At 37.5% G+C, this 25,097-nt stretch overlaps 1 protein-coding gene across 3 annotated transcripts in view; it reads right to left on the bottom strand.

Annotated features, from left to right (window-relative positions):
- SYT1 (synaptotagmin 1) overlaps positions 1 to 25,097 on the bottom strand; it is a 339,396-nt gene that overhangs the window by 111,452 nt on the left and 202,847 nt on the right. Inside the window, exon 4 of one of the 3 annotated variants that reach the window (XM_066319213.1) lies at positions 14,130 to 14,318. In XM_066319213.1, coding sequence (XP_066175310.1) covers positions 14,130 to 14,301 — 172 coding nt within the window. In that variant the 5' untranslated portion in view covers positions 14,302 to 14,318. Of the gene's footprint in view, positions 1 to 14,129; positions 14,371 to 25,097 lie in introns of those variants that run through there. The other 2 variants (XM_066319211.1, XM_066319212.1) reach the window with 2 other exon arrangements.

Genomic DNA, 25,097 nt, shown 5'->3' with positions numbered 1-25,097 from the left:
GCTTCCAAAAACTCAACCACACTGAAGAGATCAAAATACCACCCCAAAATAAACTTACTCAAGAACTCTCTAGTCATAGTATTTTAACTATGGCAAACGTGAAGACTGTATTTTTTGATCAATAGCCCTTTTTATCCCTTCATGAAAGCAGGCTCTGACAGACATGCCCCTCACAAGTGGCTAGGAGTTATTTAATTGGCCTCACACGCCTTCAAGTTGAGCCAGCTCCTGCCTGGGAACAACCTCCTGTGAGCCAGCACTGCAACCAATTTTCCTTTGGCTTCTCTCTAAACTTGGCCATACTACAATTTATCCTGGCTTGTCTCAATTGTTGATCCTTATCTGAGGTCGTACATGATTTTGCTGACTGTCAGTGACATCGCAGGGTCATACACAACACTTTCTGTCTGTCCTTCTGAAAATGTTTTTTGTCCAACTAGTAGTGTGCAACTAGCAGCAGTTAGAAAACGCTTGAGCAGGGATGTGAGATTTCTAGATTATGGTTCAGTGCAGGAACATTCAGCATATTCAAGGAATAAAGAACTACCCTTACAGGAACCCTCTTAGTCTCAAGCAAAAAATAGCTGGTCCTTTCCTTATAACATTTGTACATTTATTTTTAACTTCTGTACATTAGTCCTGAAGCTACCAAAAAATACACATCAGTATTCAGTTTGCCTTGCTACAATGTTAGCTGAAAGTTTTTCAGTCCTTCTTAGCAAGCTTTGTGTGAAGTAGAGGGAAAAGTAGACAAATATTGGTTTACATTTATTCTTTATCATCAAAAGTATCCTATGGCAGACAGCCTAGAAAACAGAGCAGAGACTAGCCTCTTAGGCCTCTAAGCCATATTGTCAAAAAAACATTTCAGAGGCTTTAAGTCTCCTTCCTCCTGTAATGGTATTCTCCACATAAGTCACAGGCAAAACTGTGCTTTTTTTCTGGAGAGGCAGGAGGTGTAAATTAGATGAGAAGATGCTGTGTGACGAGTGAACTAGGAAAAAGGAAGGAAAAGAGGCAGTAGATGAAAGAGACTGAGAAGAACTGGAGATCTAAGTCACAAATTGCGTATCATTTACTTTCAGACCACAGATGTGACCTCTAATACTTACAAGTCATACATCCTGCCAACATGCTCTGCAATAGTAATTTCAGAGTATCAGACATATTGATGTGGAGATTGTGAAGACATACACTGACTGTCATTAATGCTCACCTGTCTGGTGGAAGCAAATGCTGCACCTTGGAGATATTACTGATTATTACTCTCTTCTGGAAAAGGCAATTTTACATTTACCTAGCATCAGGACAGGAACGGAGATATTTTATAGCTCTCAGTCCTCTACTCCCAAAATGTCAGTACAGACCCTTTCTTTTCCTTGCCTCATAAAATATTGTGGGAAGGCAGGAAGTATCAGCATTGCTTTGCTGTATCAGTTCACTGACACTTCAGTCTGCTACTGCCTCCCAACTCACATGATGACAATGCTGTATGAGTAACAAACTTCTGTAATAAAACATCCTGAAAATTCAGGACTATTAAGTTACGTCTGAGAACTGGATGGTAAGGCCACACCCCAACAATATTTATTTATTTTAGTCCTATGTTGATGTAAGTATATTAGAGCTTGTCTTCATCTCTTACAAAAACCAAAGCAAAGTAAAATCAACTTTGAAACACAGAGACATTGAAACATCTGCCAATCTATGAAAAGGGATCCACCTTAGCAGATAGGACTGATACAAAGTATGCTCCTAGCACTTTGATTCCCCTGATACCCGAGGGAAGATTACAGAAGTCTGCCCAAACAGAGGCACTATCAGTACCATTGGAGACAATACTGTAATTTTGCCTGTAAGGGCCAAAGCACTGCTGGGGTCCAGTCAGTGAAAAAATCTTGAACCCTGTAACTGTCTGATGCCAACTTTGAAATGCTTCTGAGTGCCACTCAATGCTGAAAAGAGGGAGGAATTAGTGAAGCATCACATCCACTCCTTGCTCATTGCTACAGACTCCAGCACATCCACCAAACAACTGAACTGAGCAACTGAACACTCATGGATGACCTAAACGCAGAAGGAAGCTAAATAACATCATCTGCCAGTATCCTGAATCCCTCTCAGGCACAGAAAGTGGCACCATGGTGGCCTGCTTCCCCCTGAGCCAGTAATGCTGGGGAACAGCAGTGGTGACACGCTGATGCAAGGGCTGCTGTACTTTGGGGGAAACATAAAACTAACATCCTCAGCTTTTTTGGTGATAAGAGATCCCCTGGGATTTTCCCTAAAAGATTGTAATGCCTTACAGCCCCATCCAACTCTCATTAAACTAAATAGAAACAACCTCAATCACATCTGTGGAAATTGGATGTTTGCTGGGTTGGCTCAAGTCCCAAGTGAGGTAATTACATTCTTCCAACGGCTTCCATTGGAAAATTTCAGTGTGTGTGTCCCCTTCCCAAATGATCTCAAAGTAGCACTCTACTGATCATTTAAACTAAACAACTGTCCTAAATGCTCTTTTTTGACAACAATCATGAAAATGTGCCCTGTGATAATAGGCCACGTGAAAAGTGGGTACAACTCTCAGCACGCAGGCCCCTAAAATCAAATGGAAGGTAAAAGAATTACACTGGTATTTATGAAGGTCTGAAAAGAAATTTGCTGCTACCACTATATATGTGACACGTCTCTAAAATTACATTACTTGTAGAGTTAGAAACTTTTAATAAAGTAAATATTTTACACTAAAATAACCATAGCAAAAGTAAAAATAATTTACATTAAAATAAGAATCCATGTAGCAGTTCATCAGGTAAATTACAGGATGCATTAGAAATGTTATTTATAATTTTGATCCTCCAAACCACTTATGGGTAACAAATTTAATTTGATGCACCATTCAGGAGCTTAAAGGTTAGTACACATTTAAATACTTTACCAGATGAAACCTTTTGAGATTCTAAAACTTGCTGTGCAGCATTCAAATACCTGGACTCAGCCTGCATACCCATGCTATGCTTACTGGATGGCTCTATCAAGTAAGAATGCAATCCTATTGTCTTTTAAGTTATTTACAGGAGAGGTGCAGGTCAGTCAAGCAAAAAGACTTGAAAACAAGAAAAAATTTGTTCACCAATTTGTAGTTTTGCTGCACTGCAGGGTTCAGCTAGCTTTGCTATGCCTTTAGGGATTTGGTATCACTAATTATTTTATGTAATTGGGACACAACTTAGGAGTTTGGCTGTTTGTTTTTAAAGAGGATATATTTTCTGTTCTTCTTCTAACAGGAATTACCAGGATAAATATTTGGTTCAATAGAATAAAATGTTTCTTGTCATTATCATTACAAAATCATAAGACAGTTTTCTGAGATCTAGTAGTGATGTTGGACAGATCTGTGCATTCTGCAGAATGAAAGCCTAGTTGTCAGTAGGTTCCTAGCAAAAATGAGCTGTTGAAAATCGAGGATGTTCCATAGTTTAAACACTTCAGTTCATGCATTAACCGAATAGAGAAGAGATTGTTGTAATTAGTTTCTCTTTTCCATTTTGTCTCTTCCTATACATATTCCTCTTGCATGCCTATATTTATATCAAGAAGAGCATCGTGGAGGAGTATTTTTGTACAGTCACTGTTAAATAAATGCATGGCTGTTTCAGAATAGTCAAGTCAATGCTGACATTTCTTCATACTATGTTATCACTATGCTCTGAGTTCAGAGAGTGTTTTTTGTCCACCGGTCCTCTCCACCCATCATACTATTCCCCACTGTCCTGGCCACCTCACTGTCCTAAGACTTAAAACTCATCAATAAATATTTTATGAGACAAGCAAATTTAGAAACTGGTATTCTGGAATAGTTTCCTTTAAAGTGATCATTATCACTGACTTGTAATCTAAAATGCTATACTAGGCTGAAGTTTATGAATAGTAAGCTTGCCTTATCTTTGTATGTCCTCCTCTTGCTCACGGTGCAAGTAAATTTGTACCCATGGCATATGTGAACAAACAGAAAAACAAAACAACTGACTCCATGGCTGAGAGCTGAAATGCCATATTCCAGCCTAAAGCACGTGCTTGATGAAAATTGTGTCCTGAGGTCTTAGGAAACATGATAAAATAGCTCTTTTGAGAGGAAATGTGAGTTTGATACCTAAAGAACAAACAAGACTGAATGCTGGATTAACAAGTATTTTGCTTATGATGATTTTTCATGTGAGTTCTGGCTAAGAGAAAAGTGTTAATAAATACATAAATGAAACGACAGAGAAAGAAAATAGAAAATCCATTGAAATCTGGCAAGGAAGAAAGGACCATAAAAGCATATACATGAAAAGTGTAAAATTATTGAACATTGTTGACTATGTGAAAAATGTATTTCCTCTCTAAATATTGTTTCCAGTTAAAAAAAATAAAAATCGGATTCCTGTCCTAGTCCTGGAGGTTTCCTCCCCATTGGGCTACAGCTAAATGGGTTATGGTCCTGACAGAGGTCTAGGAGAGAAGAGTCTTCTTGTGTAGAAATGACTTCCAAACAAACTGGCAGCTCACCAGGTTTCACATACCCCTTCTTCCTTCTCCTTCCCCTTCAAGGAGCTGACACCCCTACTCCCTTGTGTCAAAGAGATGGTTAGTGTGGCTCTCCAAACTGACAATATAGGAGCTGCCAGCCAAGACTCAGGAGTATTGTTCAGGCTGCAGCCTAAAATACCTGAGCCTCAGGTCTTCCTGAGCCTAAAGGAAACCAAGGGATGAAGCTGGAATACTTGGATCTGCCTTTCCTACAGGAACAGCTAAGAATGAAATGTGGGACTCATGTTGTCATATTCTGTAACCTTGTGTGAGGCATTTGTTTAAGTGCAAGGGACCTTAAATACCTGGTGTTATTTGCTCATTTTGTCCAAAGGCATTTCATAACAAAATGCATATGCTGTCCTCCAGCCAGGCCTCTAGTCCAGTGAGTTCTCTTACTCTTCATCAGATTGTATATTGCTAGAAGAGACTGAAACAATTGCTCTCCAAGTGAGAGAAATCAGGTCTGAATCTCTCTGTTAAAAGGGCTTAACCTAGAGATCTTTCTAGATATCAAAGTATGTGGTGTATTGCAGAGACCAGTTTTTCCTTCTGGATAAACCTATTTCTGTGTCATTCTGAAGAGGGCAAACACTTTTAACTTAGATCTGTAAATTCAACTACTAGAGTCTGATTCTTAAAAGCTAAGTGTAGAAAGCCTAATAATTTCTGGAGCTCCTTTTTAAGATGTGGGTGGAAATTCCTTTCCGATCTAAAATGATAAACTTCATCTTTCATTTTGGTGGCTCTCACTGCAATAGGAAAGCAGTGCCAGCTACAGTACTGAAACATGCCCCCACATGATACAGGGGCTGTGAGCGAATTAGGGAGCTCTTGCTGAATTTGGTAATTAAGAGTAGATTCAGATTCTGAAATATGCACAGGAGTAGGCAGATGGCTTGTTCAGCTGCCAGCTGGAATTCAGCCTTCATAAGGCAGTTATTCAAGTTCAGCACTACAGCTTTTCTATGGAGTCAGAGCAAAGTCCTCCCATACCAAGATTCTTTTGAATATTTGAGGTCACTTCCATAGCTCTTGCTAAGTGGCTGCATGTTCTGGAAGCAGTAGTGATATCCAGATCTAGAACCATTCAGGAGCTTGCTTGACATAAAAGCCAAGACTAAGAAAGATAAAATGAAAGCATGAAACGATGCTGTGTACCTACAGTATTCCTGAGAGCTCCTCTTGGTGGTAAGTGTCTTAGTTTTTCACCCACCTTGGCATACAGCACTGATGACCAGGGAATTTTAATTCATATACAAGTAAAGGCATTCTTGTGTCTTTTAAAAAATGCTAAACACATAAAAAATGCCATATTAAACCTTCAGAGGAGGCTTTCTTTTGGGCAATTCTCAGCAGCAAACTCACCTAGTTCTAAGCAGAACAAAACAATAACAACAATAACAACACAAATGGCATTCTGTTCTTCAGCTGTGCCAACTTACAACGAGCCTTCTGAATAGCAGTGGCATTATCTACTCTTGGTTCTCATAAAAATATGAGAGAGTATCTTCTAGTTTGCTGCAGTGCCTAGGCACAAGTGGCTGAGGTAAGGATGGAATATAAATCTTAACAATTCCTGTATTTTTTCTGTGCATTTAAACCATATTTTTTAAAAGAAAATCCACTAATCACAGTCACAGGCACTTTTTATACCTTATGCCATATATTGCTGAAAATCAATCTTTAAATGTATTCTCAGTTTTAAATTCAGAACAGTTGTTCCATGAACTCTTATTTTTACAGCAAGATTACAAACAATTATAACTGATAATGTGTAATTCTGTAGGCACTTTCTATGCAGGTAAGTTAGAAAAAAGCTAACAAAGATTGTGTTTCTTTTATGCAGGTGAACACAATTCTAGTGCACTTTCTCTCACATAAAGTAATGAAACTTTAAGATACATTGCCAGAACTGAAGGTAAGCCAGCAACCATGTTCAGTTTTCTGCTTGTAAATTGAATCCTCTAGTCCATTTATAAGGCACTAGCACAACTTGACATATCTATAGTGCAATAAAATACCTACCAGAGTAGTTGTAACATATAAAATAATAATCACAGTGATGTGCTAGAGGAGACCCCTGGGGGTAGTCTGACACCCCTTGTTAAAATGTCATCACCAAAAGAAAGGTAGGTGCTCGACTCTGTTTTTGCTATGGATGAATTTCATCCCATTGGCCTTGAAAGTTAATCTAAATGTGGGTTTTTGTTTTCTTATATTTTGCTGAAATGTTTTCAGCATCATGTGTTTTATAGGAGAACTTGCTTCTCCTTCCCTTTCTTTCAGATTATACAACTCAAAGCCAACTGCTGTTGCTGAAAAGGGTGTTCCAGACACATGCAATCAATACTGTATAATTCTGTTTGACACTGAGTTTACTTTCCCAGTACTACTGCCTTAGAGACAGCCTTTCCTTTCTGGCAGGCCAGTGCATTCTCAAGGTGATGCAGAGAAGGATATGGGTTTAGCATGTGACAGGCTCACCCTATGCTGGGGATAGAGAGTGCGGCAGCTGCTGCTCTGGTTCCAGCTGTATGAATCTGCTCTTCTGATTTCTCCTTTCCTCCTTGGCTTGTCCAAGAAGCCAAGACAATGGCCAGAGTAGGAACAGGGAAGCCCTTTGACCTAAGTGTGTCAGATGGACGGGTTGAGTTTGCTTTTATTGGAGGAGATTATTTCCCTGCCCATGGCTGGGGTTTTCCCACTACATGATCTTTAAGGTCCCTTCCAACCAAAACCATTTAATGATTTTATGTAATCTCCTGGAAAGCATGTGTGCTTGCCAGTGCTTGATCCAGCTCCAGTCTGCAGCGGCAGCACTTCTAGGTCACGCTAGAGCAGCCTGTACTTCCAACAGCCTGAGGTTCCTCTCTCAGTCCTGTATGAGGATCAAATTGGCAGCTGTCATGAACCCAGGAGTTTAAGAAGAGGACATGTTAAGGGGAGCCTATCACAAGGCATATGAAAATAACTCATAGACTGTAAACTGCAATAATGTAAAAAATTAAATAAACTCTGCATGACAGAATCAATCATTAAAATATTGATGGAGTATAACTCAGTGGGATCTCAGACCACACACTATTCCTTCCAGCCAAGCATTTTCATCTGCTTCATGGGTTTTTACTTCCATTCTTCCACCCCTCAGTATCTATTTAGACATTTGGGATTTAAACACTGTATTTTCAGGATTCCTCATTTAAGGCAATCAAAATATGCTGGACTCTAGAAATAATCACAGCATTTTCATATTAAGAATTTATAAAATAACAGAGTTGAACTGTTTTTGTCTCATGATATTTGTGTCTTCTGGGTGTGTGTAGACAGTATTTTCAAGGCTTTCCCTATCAGCAGGAGATCCAGAAATTTTATTTAACATTAAAAAATAAGTGATGAAGTTCTCATCTATACTCTGGGACTGGGGGGTTCAGGGAGAAAATAAAGTAATCTGATATTTGCATTTAAATTGCTCCATTTGCAAATAATATTTTCTCCTATATAATATTGTACTGTAATAGGTCTTTCTTGTGCTTCTGTGTTCCAAAATAAATTCTTATTTCTGATTTTCCCTGTTTCTTCTGCAATATAAAGCTGAATGTATTTGCTTAGCATGAGGAGCTATGAATGATTTTATGACAGGGAGACAAGAAGAGTTGAATTCATGCTGTCCCACTTCCTCCAGCACTGTTCTTTGTACTTCCCTGAATATCAAGAAACTTCTGTATCTTCTCTGAATCTCTCCATACAAACATTCTTTGCCACGATACCTAAATGGAGCTTGCCAGAGTCTGACTGTTCCTAAGCTGAGAACTCTGCTTGTTTTGATAAATCTATGTGTGTACACATATAAACATATGTATACACAGTCCTCATTTCTACAGGCAGTCAGCTACTACTCAAGATGATCTCTGAAGCAGAAACTCAATTTTTTCTGGCTAACCTAAGATACTAGGCAATGACTAACACTGGCATGTGCTGTGAAAATATAAATCATAGCTATTCCTGCAAACTTTATTCTGATTTTATTGTATGCCTACACTATTAATCCAGTTTCTAAATCTGAAAGCATTCTATTATCAGCATTTTGTATCTTTCTTATGAACTTAGAAAATAACGTGCCATCTCCTCCTTCCCTGTGCCCCGGGAACCACTAGGAAAAGCCTAATGAATTAATTTTCTGCAAATGATCAAGCTGTCAGCTTACAAAAATTAAGTTTCAGAAAGACCCCATGAACAAAACCCTCAATTTTCTAATAACAGGCATAATCTGGTATTCACTCCCTGATAATCTTGACGCCACATCCGAATGAAAAATTAAGAAATTAACTTTACTGTCATTTATAGAGGGCAATAAGCACTCTTCATACACCTCAGCTGGTCAATCAAGAACGGCAGAAGGGCAAAATAGCAGAGACCAGCAGGGAGAAAGAAATAATGAGATCTGTCTAAGATGACTGCTGAATGATGCAATTTTGACTTAAATGGCTAAATATATAAATCCAGAATTACTTTATTTGCTAAATTACTCAAATATATCCACAACTTGGCAGTCATCTTACTAAAACATTATTTAGAATTAAACCAGAACCAAGTCTTACAGTTATGTTCACATTTTTTGTTACAGTTCTCTCTGCAGCCTCCAGTCCCATTTTGTTTCGACAGTTATTCATTAGTCCAAGGAGAGGGAAATAAAACTTTTTCTGCAAACAGAATGTGAAACAAGTCTGCACAGAACATCAGGTTTTAATCTGAATTATCAGAGAGATTTGAGCTTCTGGTTTTGGAGGATTATCAGTCAGTTGTACAAGCTGGGCTTTTGAGCATCAGCTACTGAGGCCAAATGGAGTGGCAAGTCAGCCAAATATTTCAGAATATGGTTTGTATAGAAATGTAACTTTTTATATAATTACAATGTAAGACAGCAAAGAGCATTGGAAATATGCAATATCTTTCTACTACAGAGGTAATGACCCTATCCTGGATTCAATGCAATCAGCTATTATAGCTGTTCCAGATTTTACCATGAGCATTAACAGCACATCACTATTCAATCAGATGTATGCTGGAATTTTATTGGATTTTTGCTGTCTTGTTTACTGGCAGAACGAGGTCTCCTGTTCATACAGGAATGTGCCATTAGAAAACACATCAACATCACTTTGATTTTAAAATTATTAAGTAAACTAATGGCAATTTATATAAATTTTTATTTGTGTATGCTTAGTATCATTATCTTGACATCTAAAGTCTCCATGCAAAAGCTGTTGCTGCCATTACCACAGTCTTGTTACAACACACTTACTGTAAATGTAAGGCAGATATTTTCCTAGCCTGTAGACAAAGATCTAGATGTAAGAGCACTGAGAAGGAAGAAGGAAAGAACTGATATCTCTTATATAATCTTCTAATGCATTTTGTTTTCAGAAGAGTGAATGTTGTTTTATCTGCTCTGTTTCCCCCTTTTCAGTTGTTGGATTTACTATATTTAAAATGCAAAATGTAAAAGCAGAGATGGTGCCTTTTTTCACCTTCTGGTAAACAGATTAAAAATTCTGCAGATTAAAGGTAAATAGGGATTGAAAGTTTAAGAATCAATTAAGTTAGAGTGACATTTATACACAGTTCAGTTATGGAAAAACGACTGTACTGTGATTATGCAAATCAGCCACTGACAACCAAAATGCAGGGTTTTACATAACGGAGAAAAAAATTCCTCACAGTTATGCCTCAGTAACTTACTGGGTTCTTGCACTTTAATTGTATGACTCATTGTAATAAAATTATCCCACTTGCTTTATCCAGAGTGAAATGTATGTTAGGACATTGCCATTCTGAATGATTTGTGTGCTTTTGGAAACCTATGTTCTCCTGTCACAAAATGTGATGCATGTTCTATTTCAAAGAGATACAAATCAAGAATTGAATTAATCTTTTGAATTCTTCTCTTGAATTATTTTTTTTTTTTTTAATTTTTTTTTAAAGTAAGATTTATCTGGTACACACATCACAGAAAAAACCACCAGCATAATTTAAATTGCATTAATTCAAATATCTTTGTATCTTGTGGTTTTGCAAAGTGGACTTTTAATGGAAATTCCGATATTTTTAGTTAGCTGGTATGTCTAGACTATTTAACTTCTGACATCTATGTGTTCCACAAAACCTAGTATTTAAAAAAAACTTCTAGTGTAAGTTACATGGAAGGAACAGTATTTATTCAGCTGGACCAGTAGTTTGATGTACCCTTATTTCTGGTACCATGCATTCCCTGATTAGAATATTGTCATTTCTTTTCTTTAAATATAAGCATGACTATATCATGTTACTATATAATTTCTAAGATAAAACAGAAAGAGAAGATTACATAAATTAGGCCTTACTATGGCTTGACCTTTTTTCACTCAAAAGTTGATTGCAGGTGAGCTTTTTCACAACACTTTATTTTATTATATATACACCCACTAAATCATGACGGCTAATTTTCCATCTGCAGACATCTTAGGCAGAGGCAACTGAAACATTTAATTATTTATCTCACACATAAACAACAGAGCACTAAAAAAAAGGTCCTCTCATAACAAATATTGAGATTTCAAAGTCTTTCCTGTCATGTGGGGATGAACATGAGAACTTAGGAAGCAAAAATGATACAGCACATGAACTAAAAAAGAGGCTTGTCCCTCATGTGAAAAGATTAAAGAACTTGCTGACTGTGACATCCCACTCTCATGTGTTAGACTCAAATCAGGCCTTCAGTTTGAATCTACTGGAGGAAAAACCTGGTCCATGGCATTGAGAATGTTCTTAGACTTCCAAGTGCCATATTTCTTCTCTCTCACACAGCATGAAATTCCCAAAAAAGCACTATACAAATAATTTGGTTTGTACGAATTTACATACTGCTCTGTTTTAAGACAGATTCTAAAAAAATTTGCAGCCAGCTGTAAGAGGTAAGTCTTGAGAACTTTTCTATCACAATTAAATTTTTTTGTAATAGGCTGAAAACATCACGCTGACATCTCTCCACTAGTATAAATTAAACAACTCATGAGAAAATGCTTAATCTTCCAACAGGGAAATTAGGTCTCCTCTGCCCTCCTGTCCCCAATATTCTGTAGTCAGTCTAATTAAACTTACTTCTTTTGTATTTATGTTAGTTTATAAATTAAAAATACATGCAGATCTGTGTGTAATGTGGTCCATTCTTGTAGGATTTATTATTGAGGAAAATGGGCAAAAGGAAGTTATCTGGAATATAAAATGCTCAAACATGTCAATGGCATGAATTCATATTTAGTATTTCAAAAATGCCTCCACACAAGTCCCTTGCTCCTCTGTAATAGAATGAACACTCGGCTTTCTTCTTGAAATGGCAACCCCCCACCCCCAGTACAGCAGAACACAGTACTAAATAGCTCCAGCATTCGATAGAAATCCTGAGAAGATCCAATCACATCTGCAGCCTCTATAATAAGAGCAGATAATTGGCATGGAATTTGTGACTACCTTACATTCATTTTTCCAAGACAACATTACTGCATGATCTTGGATAAGAGACCAGATTTCTAAGATGGAGGCAATATAGTTCTGGTAAGATAATGTCAGATGGTAGTATGGTATGATAATATGATAGTTCTGGTGTCACCATCAGCATGAAGTACTATATTTTATAAATAATATTATGTATTTCATAAGATTTGTCTTATGACCTAATGCACAATTCTAAGTAAGCACCTTCATTATGTAGGGCCTTTTTCTTTCATGAAGAGATAATAAAAGTTTTAGTTCCGCTTGAAAATATTCTCCAGATTGGACTTTCCACTTGTTTTCATTTTGGTTTTAAAGAAGTACGCAGCAGAGCATTCCAAATTTCTCTCTATCTACAAATTTTTTGCTACCAATTACAGCTACAATTGGTAGCTACAGCTACCAGTTACAGAGTTCCTTATACTGGAAGCCATTCATGCCTTTGTGAAGTTTAAATCAAAGTTTAAAAATAAGAGGATATTTACATAAATGTCTTATCTACATTATTTACATAGCATGTTGAAACAAAAATTACAAGACAAATGTTTCAAATTTTGACCTTTTCCCCCCAGTGGCTTGTCTTTTAATTTTTCCTCTTTTTTTTAATATTTTATTCTTCTATTTTTGTATTTTTATTCTTTAGTTTTGTTTTACCATGACATCATCAGACAATTTCATTTCAGTATGGACTGCACAAAATCACCAAAATAATGGCCAAAACACCAAAACATGATCTTCTTACCTCTATTACACCTTAATCCTTGCAAGTGGGAATTTTGAATGACAGAGCAAAGCTGCTTGTTATCAGTTTTACAAAAAACTGCATCTGCCACATTGCCAAGATCCATTTAGTGATAAAGAAATCAATTATTATTCTAATTTGTGATTTGACTTTATCAGTCACAGAATATTTCCTTACACAAAGGATAGCCTTCTAAAAGTGAAAATTCTTACATATAATATGTAAATAAGTTAAAATACTTCCCTGGAAATATTTCACATTTACTTCTTCTTGTAAAGAAGAAGTTTAATTAAAGATTGAAGGACTCTCTAATGCTTGCCACTACAACACACACACACAGAGCCTTCACCTTCTTGTCTATAAAAGTGCCAAAATGATCTGCTGGTAGCATTTGGTAATTTTTCTGTCAAAAAAGATTTTTTCTGTATTATATGAAATGCCATTGACAATACTGAATTAGTTCTATATTTGATACCAAGGTATCTATAGTAAAACATATCAGATTCAAGAACCCAAGTATCAGAAACAACAGAACAAAGTTAATGCTTGTATTTTTTTTTTATGTGAACAAATTGAGACCTCAACTTTGAGTCAACATTTTGCAGCACCAAAAGAACTCTGTCAAATCTGTTGACTTTAGTTTCATTAACTTCACAGAAATATACATTTATACTTTTAAGTTTTTGGCATAGGTACATGAACTTGTGCAAAAAGCATTCAGTGCCTGATCCACTAGAATAACTAGTAGAAAAAGCACACCTGTCTTCATACATTACAGATGTATTAGCTATTTTCTTGTTAAAACTCAATTTTCACATTTCTTTCTACATTTTCTGATCTCCAAAGATTCAAAGTTTGCTTGTTTTCTCAATATGTGTGAGTTCTGGCCAAATATGGCTTTAAGGTAATATGGCCACACACATTTGTCATAGACATGAAACCTTAAGTATTACTGATAGGAAAGATTTTACTTATTGGCCCCACAGTAACAGTGAGGTTCTCTAGTTTCAGTTTTAATGATTCAGCAGTAATTAATCCACAAAGATTACCAAACTAATTTGACATCTCAAGAATAGATATAAATTAAATTTGAGTCAGACTCTATTTTTTTTTCTACTTCAGTTAACTTTGAGGAACTTACAGTTCCAGTTTAATCCTGTGATTTTTCGAGCTTTGGCTAGAAAACATTTAGTACGGTGTCTAAATAAATGTCAAAGAAGAAAATGTTAAATTAAATCTAGTCTGTGAAAAGAAGCCTCTTCATCAATCAAGTTTTACTTACGTGGAATTTTGTTCAGTTCATTCATGAACTTCTCTTTTAGCTTAGAAAATGCATCTTCTTTTCCTCCCCCTCCTCCCGGACTGGCTGGCTCGGTGACGTTACTTGGAGGGGCTGCTGCTACTGTGGTCGCTGGCGGTGCTGCCAGGGCCTCATGATGACTTTCACTCACCATTTTAACTCCCGGGTAAGCTGTTGGAATAAAAAAAAAAACAAAACAAAAAACACAACAAAAAACCAAAAGGTAATATAATTGAAATGAATCTCTCATCAATTAATCAATAAATAGGCAGAATATCACTTGGTTCTCATGCTTACTGGGTAAATATGACTGCACTTGCATATAGTTTCAGGTTTTTTATAAAATATTTATTAGACAAGAGAGAAAAGTATTTTGCAGGGTTAATTTCAGCCAGAATAATCTTACTGCTTAGAGCTCTTTTTCAATGGTTTGCATTTTGAAAGCACTAAATTTGAAACCTCAAAACTCCTGTAAGAATCTGATACAGATTTACATTTGCTCTCCAGTTTGAAAGTGTAAGCCAAATAGGTAAGAAATGCTCCCTATGTGCAAATTCCAATGTACTTACATAATTATTTTTCTGTGAGAATTATAGAGGTATAGATTACAGAGTTCCTATATATGAAATAAATGAGGTGATAAAGACATAATAAAAACACTTTTTGATTTCCTGTCACAGTAATAACCTATTGTTTCATATTTAAAGCTGTGTATTAAATAGACATTGATTTGCATGCATTTTTATCATCACTAAGTGAAGAAAATTTTCCTTCCAGTTACTTTGTGTGACACTTGCTACTGACAACACTCTCTTAAATTATTCAGATGTCTCACTGTATTCATGAAGATACAACATCTGTAGGGAGTCTAAATGCAGCCATTTTGAAATATCTATGAGGCTGTCACAAGCATAATCTCACATCAGCATATTTTTAATTTCATGTTGTTTAATGGGTGTTTTGGAAAACCTTTATTTCAGTGCATATTACTGTATTGGGTGTGCATGGCCAAGTGTTAGTAGTGGTGTGGATACTAGCTGGCACCTGTGAGATGCCTCCAGAAGCCTCCCCCGTGTCCCACAGAGCCAATTCCAGACAGCTCCTGGATGGACTCGCTGCTGACCAAGGCTGAGCCCACCAGCAATGGTGGCAGCACCTCTGGGATAACAGGTTTAAGAAGGGAAAATACTGCTGGACAACAGCTACTGGGAAAGAGGAGTGAGAGTATGTGAGAGGAGCAGCCGGGCTGACGCTGCGGCCAGGGCAGGAGGAGCGGCGGGAAGCGCTCCAGGCACTGGAGCAGAGATTCCCCTGCAGCCCGAGGCGCAGCCCATGGGGAGGCAGGATGGGACCCTCCAGTCCGTGGAGGTCCATAGAGGAACAGAGATCCAACTGCAGCCTCTGGAGGACCCCACACTGGAGCGGGCCTGAAGGGGGCTGTGGCCCTGTGGGAAACCTGTGCTGGAGCAGGGCCCTGGCAGGAGCTGTGGCCCCGTGGGGAGAGGAGCCCGCAGGGAGCAGGTTTGCTGACAGAACAGGTGACCCCATGGAGGACCCACTCTGGAGCAGTGTGTTCCTGAAGGACTGCACCCTGAGGGAAGGACCATGCTGGAGCAGTGTGTGAAGAGCTACATCCCATGAGAAGGAAGAGAAGTTTGTGAAGGACTGTCTCCTGTTGGAGGGACCCCACGCTGGAGCAGAGGAAGAGTGTGAGGAGCTCTCTCCCTGAGGAGGAGAGAGGGCAGAGAAATACGTGATAGACTGGCTGCAACCACCATTTCCCATTCACCTGCACTGCTGAGGAAATCCAGAGTGAAGTTAAGCCTCGGAAGAAGGGAGGGAAGCTGTCTCAAGATTTGGTTTCATTTCTCAATATCCTACTCTGCCCTGACTGGTAATAAATTAAGCCAATTTCCCTAATTGAAGTCTGTTTTGACTGTGCCAGCAATGGGTGATGATGGTCTCCCTGTTCTTATCTTGATCTAGGAGCCTTGGTTGTATTTTCCCTCCACTGTCCAGCTGAGGAGAGGAGGGATAGAGCACTTTGGTGGGAACCTGGCACCCAACCAGGGTCAGTCCACCACAGTAACGTAACAAAGAGTTTTGGGACAGTGGGATGAAGATGAGAAGATATGAAAGAAATTTCAGGAATACAGGAAGGCTAGCTGTAATGTTTATTGAGGTTTTGAAAGCATTATTCTGATTTTCTGTTGCATCATAAATATCACTGTTCTGAATAATTTCAGAAAACAGAGGGGCTTGAAAAACAACAAACATCTATTATTGCACTTAGTGTACAATTGCTCTCAGCCTCAAGACATTTGGCCTTTGAGCTTTTCCTGAGAAATTTAAACATTAACATAGGAATAAAACACAACACATCAAAACTGAAGGGGCATAAGAGCACCTGACTGCATGCAATATGATGAATCATGACCTTTCTTGTCTTACATGATTGTTTTCATGGATGTTGCTAAGAGTGCTCATATCACTAAATCGAGAGAATTAGCTTTTTGTCCTTCAACTTCAGTTCTATGAGCCCACAGTCATGAAGACCTGCAGGCACAGACCTGACTGCAGGCAGAATGAACTTTGGAATCATCCTCACCATTCCTATCATTAAACAGGGGTTTGCACACAAGCATAGTCTGGAATACAAAAGCCATTCTCCAATACTGCTGTATGATGAAAAACATTTTAACGAAATGTGGGGTTGGTCTTGCTCAATTTGGTGAGTATTTTGTAGCAATTTTATTCATGCAGCAGTGAATGAAGTGGTATTCCCTGCCTGCCCACCACTTCTGTCCTTGCCCTCAAGTCCCTAGCCTAATATAAAATCATGTTGATGTTGACACAGAATATGTATACAATACAGCTCCATAAAAATTTCATAAGCATGTGGTCTTAACTATTTCCCTGCAACAACATGGGAGCAGTTCACTACCAAAAGCAGACCAGTGTTGATGGAAAGATTCCAGTAAATATTCATAAATTTGGCTCAAGCCCGAGATATCTGTATTTCCCCAACTGCCTCACAAAACAACAAAAAACCTCAAGTAGTACATAATTTGGGTAGTATGAAAAAACATGCCAGCTATTGCACACTAAGAGACTTTTTCCATATGCTCTGATGAATGCCAAATACTACGAAGCAAAACATGCAGAGTCATAAGCCGTAAACACTCGTGCTGTTTTATGTTATAGCATTTTGTCAATGAATGTCAGTTAAATCAGAAGGAAAGTTGTATATCATAATTAAATCAAAACTAAATTGCTTAATTATAATATATTGCTTAATTATTTCAGGCCTGGCAGTTCACTATTTTATGGAAGACACAATTTGCAGTGACGACTTTCAGCTAATTAAAAATTAAGGCAAATGTAATTTATTTGCTTCTAGTTTTATAGCTTTATTTTGAAAATATATTCAAAGAACAAATTTGAGGCATTACACTTTGATTTACTTAAAAGGAGAAAAACCCAACAAAACAGACTATTCCTGTGATCTCCAGGAACAATCCTCAGTAGATTCCTAGTGCAGCTAGAGGTCACTATGTCTAATGAGGCATGCACAAACGGTGTGAGGCTTGCCACAGAACCTTTGACCTTTACATGCCAATGACACAGTCCTGATATTTCAAAAAGGTGTGAGGTGGCTGAAAAAGAATCTTGATCCAGAAAAAGCTTTCTGCAAGGAGCACATGCCCACTTGCTTACAATATCTGATGGCTTTTGTAACTGTAATGCTGCAGCTTTGCACAGTAATGATATAAACACCGTGGTAGTATTAGAAACTGTGTAATACAGAATATTTAGATTAAAACAGGTGTTTTTTTAAAAAAAGGGGTTACTTGAATGCTGCAGCACATTGCTGAAGATAAAGATCTACAAATCACTAGCAGATTATCTGCCATTTTTGAAATGGTAGTTGCAAGCAAATATTTCTTCTAAGTTAAAAAATGAAATGTTATTCCACTCAATTATGATTTTCAGTTCAATGTTACTACAATGTTTATAGTGCTATGTATGAAACATCACATATTTCATGTGCAGCATCCAGTCATAAATAAGAGTACATTTGTAATTGCAGTTAAATGATACTTTAACTTACATGCTTCTATGAAATGTAGCATAGACTATATTTCCTGACCATGTCAATTCTTTGGCATACCACTGTCCATTCACTGCCCAGTAGTGCCATACAGTCATTATAAGACATGTAAAATGAAACTATGGACAAACACATGGAATACTTCAAAGTAATTCTTGTGTCTATTTAGAAGTAGGTATGAGTTGACTGAAATCCAGATGAACCCTGGAGAACACCAGACATTTAGAGCTTTACTGTTTCCTATGCCAGAATAACTCCGACAAACATAAATTATCAGCTCGAACTTCTACATAATTTCAACAAAATTTCCTCCAAAAATGAAGCATTTGAGAAATACACAAATACATGCTGGAGATTTTAAGAAGCAAGGGATTTTGTTACGGAGGTACAAAGTGTTGGCTGACTGCCTTAATATGTGCTGGTATGGATCCTGATGGGGAGAGTCCCATTGGAAAGCCCCTCTCAAGAAAATTGTAAAGCAGCAATGTCTCTGAGGAGTAAAGAGGCGTAAAACTTCAGACATGGATGAATACAGAGCATTGAATAGATTCTGGAAATCAGAGTTAGAAGAATGTGCTCAAAGGACAACAGTCTGCAAACATTCTGGCATATGCATAGTGAGAGGTGGACAACTTGGGAAGACTAATCTCATGGGAAATTTAAACTATTTTTAAAAATATACTGAATAGTCAGAAAATTAATGAGAACTCTGTGGGATGTCCACAGTGATTCACAGAAAAGGGGGATTTTTTCGAATGAGCAAAGCTCAAGAACAGTGTAGCATCTTCTGGAAAATCATGGGGAGAATTATGAAAGTCTTACAAAAAAATGAAAATAATAAAACGCCAAAGGGCAGCAAAGTTAATTGGTGTGTTTCTATGTGGTTAAATTACAGAAGGTGTACTATAGCAGCTGCTAAATACATAATCTTATAGGTGTATAATCAGCAACATTCTTTCTACGTGGTGGATTTGAGGCAATTTATATTTTTCATTTCTCTTATCTGCTGAATCCAAACTGCATGCAGTGAGACAGCACACAGGTCAGCTATCCCATGCTGACCAAATAACTTCCTATCAATGACAATTTTTCTGGAAAGTCCTTTTACTTTACTGCCTCTCTTTTTTTTTGCCACACTAAAAATTAATAAAATCATTAAAAAAGCATACAACTATAGTGTTGCTATGAGTAGTTGTTTAAGTTTTCAGAAGTAATTGTTACCATTTCAATGTTTAATGCTGCAACTGTAGTAGAGCTATTGAATATACTCAAGATGTAAACTGTGATCTAGACTGTTAAACAGCATTTCCCAGAAAGCTTACATTTTCAACATACAAAACATGTTCAGCTCAGCAGTTACATCCAATGTAATGGATGTAATGTAATAACAAAACTTATCCAAGAAAGAAGAAAAACCACACAGTTGTGTCCCTCGATCATTTTTGTTTACAGCACCTGGGCACTGAAAGAGAAAGCAACTATTAGCCTTCAGTGCCGGTATACCCAGGTAACGATGCAGTATTGCCAGAGAAAGTTTTGCACCACGTTGAAAATGTACCTCATCCTATTAGAGTGTTTTTGATGAAATTAATTCATCAGCAGATGGGATCATTAGCAGAATGTTTAAAGGTATCTACAATAAAGGATCTATTCTTAGATTTGAGTATTCTGGGATGTTAACAATACATTTTTTACTCATTCATCTTTCTACTAATGAAATAGGTTATCTTTGTAACTCCAGTAAAGGACAGTTATTTTAAAAGACAAACTCAGAAAAGAGACTTTCTTGGCCTTTTATAAAGATGGGACTGTAAGTACATTTTCAGAAGAATGGAAGGTCATGGTAAAGAGGTATCAAAACAGCCTTTCATGACTACCACAAAGGTTTACAATGCAATCCAGATTTAGTACTGCTTTAGAGAAGGTACATGAAAGGCCAACAGTTCATGAGGGAAAAAAAGTTCTGATGAAGAACTTTGGTGCGGGAATTCACGTGTCCTCTCTGTGCTTCTACCAAGGCACAAGAAATGTCCCAGCAACAGCCCCACCTGCCCCAGAGTGATCCCTGCACCTCTTTCAGTGGAAAAGAGACACTTCTGCTGCCGTTTGTGAAACATGAACTGACACTTTCCAGACACCATCCATACATCAGCTCTTTAACACTGTCTTCCAGTGCTTGCTACAAACACCACACCAGTACTTTCATTGGCTGAATAAACTGAATAAACAAGACAAAGCACCTAAATCTTTCCCCCCAACGCCTATAGCTACTTTATTGCTCAGTTTTAGAAATGCCCATGCCTGCATGTCCTGCCAAAGGAGTATCACTTCTCCTGGAGCAGGCTGGAGGAGCACAATGTTGCAGACAGAAACAGAACCATGAGCTGGTGAGCCAGGAGTGATGAGGACCCCAACACATGGACAGGGGAGACATCTGAGCCCAAGTTTAAGCAGGTGTGGGGGAAGAACAGCAGTCTCAGTACTGCAACCTTGAAGCAGCAAAGAGAAGGAGAGCTTGGCAGAAATGTTTTTTGACACTTATCAAAACCTTTTAGTTTTGAGGGCCAACAGCAGGGCTGACCATTATCTACAACACATTCCTGGACAAGACAACAAATCTTCCCACTATAAGACAAGAGCCCCATATCAGCCTCCAGAATTTACTTAAAATAGGAACAAATATTTTTAGAAAAACATCTGAAAGACAGTAACTTGATGGCCAAATATAAATTTATTCTCATGAGAAAGTGAAATATTCTCAGATTTCCAGTCTAACATTCACACTGAAAACCTACTATTTGAGTATGAGTTATACATAAATAATAGCCAAGTCTCTATGTACTCTTCTTAGCCTAATTGACTTTATTAGTGTATCTGATAAATCTAGAAACTACAAAGAATAAGCATCGAATAGTTTGCAGTTCTCAGTTACAATAAAAATATTTTATTTAATCGAAATTATTATACTGGAGCATTTCATGTCTAAGCATGTTTCAAAGCTAACCATATAATGTCACAGAAAACAATTTGTCCGGGGACAACAAATCACCTGTGAATTTTTGGGAGGGATATGGACACTTGAACACTGGAGAAAGACAAATTCTTCAGTCCACAGCACGAATTTCAGGCTTCTCCTTCAGCTCCCTGCTCAGCCATCTATTAAATGTGGCAGAAGTATAAGGCTCTGAAATATCTTTCACTAAAGTCTGTGGAAGAGAAACTTTGCCTCGAATTTTCAAGAAGGACCAGAGTCTGATACATAACCTATCAACAGCTAATCACTGTATTTTGCAGTACCAAACTATGCAAGATGGTATTTTCAGACTCACTCCTTAAGCTGTTGATAATACCACAATTAATTTAATTGAGAACAGTGAAGTTGACACTTTTCTTTCCAGCTAAAAGCCATAATTTTTGACTGCACTTCAAACTTCTGCTCCCACAATGCAGAAGAGCACACGGGAGCCAGAGAATTCACAAGCAGTTACATAGAAACATCTCTGTTTAGGTCACATTGCAAAGTAAGTCGAGAGTGGTGGGTCACTTACATAAATGCCTGACTATGTTCTGAAACTTTTATTATCTCTCAAGTATATGATATTTTTTAGTCATGCATTTCCTTTGATATTTAGAGGTAATGGGGATAGAGACAGTGTCTCTGGATGTTGATGTTATTGCCATGTTTCAGCAGCAGGGAGGTTACCTGTCAAAGCTTCACAATATATATAATTTAAACCCTCTGTCTTTGTCTAATACAGCAATTGCTGCTTTAAAATGTCTGAGCTCCTTGATAATAGCTAGTTATTAATAGAAATAAGGGAAAGAAAGAAAGAAAGAAACTACAGTAATTTCTTCCCACATGATCATTCTGTCATCTTTCACACTTGCATCTCATTTCCTGAAGCTGCAATCTGTGGTGCTTCTACTCCCCTGGTATTTACTTCCAGACTTCTTTTATACAGCAGTGTAAGACAAAAGAATTTATATAAAAAATTAGTGTTCAACTGAATTTAAGCATGAAATTCTAATGCAGTCCACAGAGTGTCCCTGCTGTTCCAAAATAATTTTAGAGTAATATTACAAATAATGAAGACCTTTATATCAATATTTTTTTTTGTTGTGTACATTGCATAAAATCAATTTGTATTCCTATGTGTCTCTTGTCCAGTCAATGGCTCTAATAAAGCCTATATACTAGAAAAGTGCCATAGACTTTAACTATGACATAGCAAAATTCATAAGGAACCACATAACAGGAATTGTAAAATAATACAGGGAAATGTTACTAATCTTCTTGCTTTGGCACAGCCTTGAATTCACTATTTCTCCTTTGAATGTTCTCTTATTAGTATTTCTTATATGTCCCAATTTCTGCAGTCAGTAACCATGGGGCTAGCAAAATTAATTAGGTACATGCACTAAGGAACCAAACATGTGGAGCTGAGATGTGCAGTTCAAGGTTACCTATCATATTAGTTCAGTCTTGGACTTAGGTTGTGAAGTAACTGGCATCTCAGAATGTGATTCTGACAACTAGCTATATAAAAATGGCATCTTCTTCCTGAAAAGGATCTGCTCTCTACATATATTCAGTCATATATGCTGAATTTAATGAGTACCACATTTAACTTCATCATCGAGTGATTTTTCACCGTTACATTTGCAGTATTAAAAAGCTAAGAAAGCAAGGAGAATGCAGTAAGATTGTATTCATCTGCATCATGAATGCAATTACAAACTGAACCGAAGGTTCAAACACCTTTGAGAACTTACTAGAGATCATACAGTAAGCTCATGAAATTTGGGCTACATCACTTGGCGGTAGGAGGGAAAAGGCAACACCTTAGATAGTTTTTCAGATCCTATGATAAAATCATGTTTATATATATGTTAGAAAAATGTAAATAGTTGCTATATGGCATTAAATTCTTTAGATGCATCACCCAAGTGTACTAATGGGAAAATTCCACGTGAGTGAATTTCATAGATCAAACTTTGCAAATTCTGTATGATCAAGATTCAGACTTTTCAGGCATATTCATTCTAGTTTTAAACAATCTCAGTAAGTCATCACACAAACCTCAATCAGACATATGTAAAGTACCCATGTCTACACAAATAAATCTTTCTCAATATATATCATAGGTATATTCCTCCCAGGTGTGTAATTATTATATGCTACTATTACTGCAAGAAAGCAAACAACAGCAGTTTGAGTCCAAGACTTGTGAACAGATGGGGGGGCTGTAGGGAAACACACAATCTTCCTAAGTTGTGTTGCTGTCAAAAAGATTTTTCAGGGTTTTCTTCCTCCACATCATAGCAGTACTGAAGTCAGGAACAATGTTGCAAAACCATGAACAGAAGCTGACTGATTGTGACAGCTTCTGTTAACTGCAGCTACATAAAAATTACTATTTCTTGAATGTTAGCAGTGCAGGAAAGAAGAACATGGAGACATAGGAAGCATCTGCACTTAGATTTGGGTTTTAAGTTAAAATATTCTATAGGAAGCATCTGCACTTAGATTTGGGTTTTAAGTTAAAATATTCTCTAAAAAGTTATTTGATATTTATGGTAAATTACTGTACATAGATTTAATCTTATTAGCCCATTGAAGTAAAATGGTGAAAATTGGAACTAATTGTCCCATAATGACTGACACTTTTTCCTCCTGTTGAAAATGATACACCACCATCCAATAGCCTTCTGCACACAGCAGGAGGGAAAATTACCAATCAAGTACATGACATTTAATTTCCAACTTGAAACATTTTTCTATAGAAAGAAAGCAAAAAATCCTAATTTGAGATTAATAACCATGCATTCCCTACAGTGTTTTGGAAAGACATCTTTAGAAAAGATACCCATACGCATATCTGAAACTTTTTAAATAACTGATAACCTTAAAATGAGACCGTTTATAAAGCAGTATAAGCACAGATTTCTGCTGTTAGTACAACTACTGCTTGTTCTGCAATTATTTCTTCAGATGATCAGTTTAGCAAGGATACCAACCAAAAATGTTGTATCCAGCTCACACATGAGCAATACTAGAGAACACAACTTCAGAATAAAGATAAGGAAGTAACAAAATGAAATAAACAAGAAAACTACTTAATTTTGTTGCTGCAGTTGAAATAAATTTAAGGATAAATCGTAATTTGGAGATTTTCATAGGTTTAAAACTTTAAGGCGTTTTTTGCACATGGAAATGCTTAGTGTGGTCATATTCCCTTGTAGACCACAGAAAGCTTGTATGAGAAAAGCTTTGAATTCCCTTGGATAGATGACAGACTAAGCCTAAGGTTAGTGAGTCAGTGAGTGAGTTCCCATCACCTGAGTTTTGCATATCCAGTGCTGCTGCCTCCAAGGGAAGAGTCATCACTGTTCAGCTTTTGCAAAAAAGGACTTGCATCCTGTCTTGAAGCATCACCTCTAAGAAGCTGCTGGAGACAGTTCAGAGGAGAAGCAAGATTTATGAGTCACTTCTGTTTTTAGCACACCCTGCTGACTAGACAGCTTCTCACTCAGCATGCTGACTGCTGAGCAACCCATTTTGAAGTACTCCCATCTTCCGGATATCGTACAGGAAGCCTACTCTGAGGCTGTGACACAGTTCAAGGATGGAAGGAGCATGAGTATTTATAAGCACAGCATCAGGAATTCTCTAATCTAACCCACGACCTCAATTTGCTCTGCTTTCATAAACAGGATGACAAAAGCAGTCTGGTGTCTCTGCCTGATGGTATGGCCCTTCTGCATCATGAATACTCCTCACCTCCATCTGGAGGTTCAGCACTGGTTTGAAAGAAACTTGGTGGACTGAGGCCAACTGA

The sequence above is a fragment of the Sylvia atricapilla genome, chromosome 5, assembly GCF_009819655.1.
Source record: "Sylvia atricapilla isolate bSylAtr1 chromosome 5, bSylAtr1.pri, whole genome shotgun sequence".
NCBI classification, from domain to species: Eukaryota; Metazoa; Chordata; class Aves; order Passeriformes; family Sylviidae; genus Sylvia; species Sylvia atricapilla.
The sequence above is the reverse complement of the archived record's forward strand: the minus strand, read 5'-3'. Positions and strand labels throughout refer to the sequence as shown.